Source organism: Mus caroli, chromosome 6, assembly GCF_900094665.2.
Source record: "Mus caroli chromosome 6, CAROLI_EIJ_v1.1, whole genome shotgun sequence".
NCBI classification, from domain to species: domain Eukaryota; kingdom Metazoa; phylum Chordata; class Mammalia; order Rodentia; family Muridae; genus Mus; species Mus caroli.
Window position 1 is genome coordinate 86,582,257 of NC_034575.1, and position 1,668 is coordinate 86,583,924.

Below are 1,668 nucleotides of genomic sequence, written 5' to 3' on the forward strand. Positions count from 1 at the left end.
GAGGTGGTGGCCAAATACCAGGCTCTGGGTGCAGAACTCAACGTGCTCCCCTTCTGCAGCCAGTTCATACCCATGGAGGTCATCAATGCCCCACGGCATGGCTCCATCATCTACCATCCGTCTCTGCTGCCCAGGCACCGAGGGGCTTCAGCCATCAACTGGTAAGATGGAATCCACCCCCAATTTGCCTGGCAATCACCCTTCCTCAGCCTGAACCATCTCTCTGGGGCAGTCAAGTGCATGGTGCTGATGCCTACCCTGCCCTGCNGTGTGTCTCCCTGAACCACAGTAGGGGAGTGTGTTAAGACAGCATGCTTGTCAGGTGTGGTGCACACACATGGTTGGAGATCATAAACGCTGTTTCTTTTCTTCCCTTTCTATAGGAGGAGGTGTCAGCCTCCTATGGGAGGAGATAGACCACTCCCAAGAGTGGCAGGGGCCAGGGGCCAGCTCCCAGTGTATCCTCTGTGACACTTTCTATCAGACTGATACTTTCCTTGTATCTTCCAGGACCCTCATTCATGGAGATAAGAGAGGAGGCTTCACTATCTTCTGGGCTGATGANGGTCTGGACACCGGTGACCTTCTGCTGCAGAAGGAGTGTGACGTGCTTCCAGATGACACCGTGAGCACGCTGTACAACCGTTTCCTCTTCCCCGAGGGCATCAAAGGGATGGTAAGGCTGAAGGCTGGCCACNCCTGCCCTCCCATCACATACCTGCGCTGACCCAGTCTCTAGACTCTTGGCTCCACTGCCCTTCCTGATCCCCATTGGCCAGGCACACACACCCAATTTCAGGACTCGTGAACGAGGGTACTCACTCTTTAGGACCTCAAAGGGATGGGATGATGAACGTGAAGGAACTGTGGGCAGAGTAGGCAGAGCCCAACTCAAGAGGGTGTTAGCCTAAAAGGGCACTTTGGTTGGAGTCATTGACTAGACAAGTCCAGACACAGGGTGGGCCAGGTGTGGTTGAATCCAAAAGCCTCTAAGTCTTTGGAATCTCACATCTCAATTTGGTCCTTTTTCTGTTTAGTTCATTTTATCCTCAGGTCAGATGTCCTGNGTGACATGAAAGATCCTTGACTCCTATGTCTAAGCTTTCAGTCCCCTAGTCCATGGGGTGAGAAACCCCATTTCTCCAAGATATATGGCTGGAAGATCAGGGAAGACTCTGATTGGACATCCTGGGGTCATGTGGTTATGCTGACTCAGTTGTTGGCCTGAGCAACAGGAATACTCTGGTTTGTGGGGGACTCTGTGAACATCAGGGCCTGTAGAGTGTCCATCCAAGACAGGCAAGAAGGAAATTGGGTTCAGTATGACTCAGTAGCCAGTGTTGGTTCACACTTCATGTTTATTTTAGGCATATTTAAGAACAGCACAATTTGGTGAAAAAAGATTTCCTGGTGATATTTAATTCAATCCCATGTGTACAATAAAAGCTTAAGACATGACTACAGCAAAACCCTGCTTTGTAAAGTACATGTGACACCTGTCATAAAGATGGGTTCTGTAGATTGATTGAGGGAAAGCAAGTTCATGATAAGGGTCTGGGGATGGATGTGGTGTGGTCCCAGCCACATAGATAGCATAGCACAAATGTCACCAGGCTATTTACCATGTCCTTTCCCAGCCTTCTGGGCAGTCAACTGGTTATTAAACAT

At 49.9% G+C, this 1,668-nt stretch overlaps 1 protein-coding gene across 1 annotated transcript in view; it reads left to right on the forward strand.

The window, feature by feature from the left end:
• The window catches only part of Aldh1l1 (aldehyde dehydrogenase 1 family member L1), a 47,919-nt gene that overhangs the window by 8,595 nt on the left and 37,656 nt on the right, over positions 1 to 1,668 (forward strand). The window contains exons 4-5 of the mRNA XM_029478231.1: positions 4 to 161; positions 511 to 676. Coding sequence (XP_029334091.1) covers positions 4 to 161; positions 511 to 676 — 324 coding nt within the window. The remainder of the gene's footprint in view (positions 1 to 3; positions 162 to 510; positions 677 to 1,668) is intronic.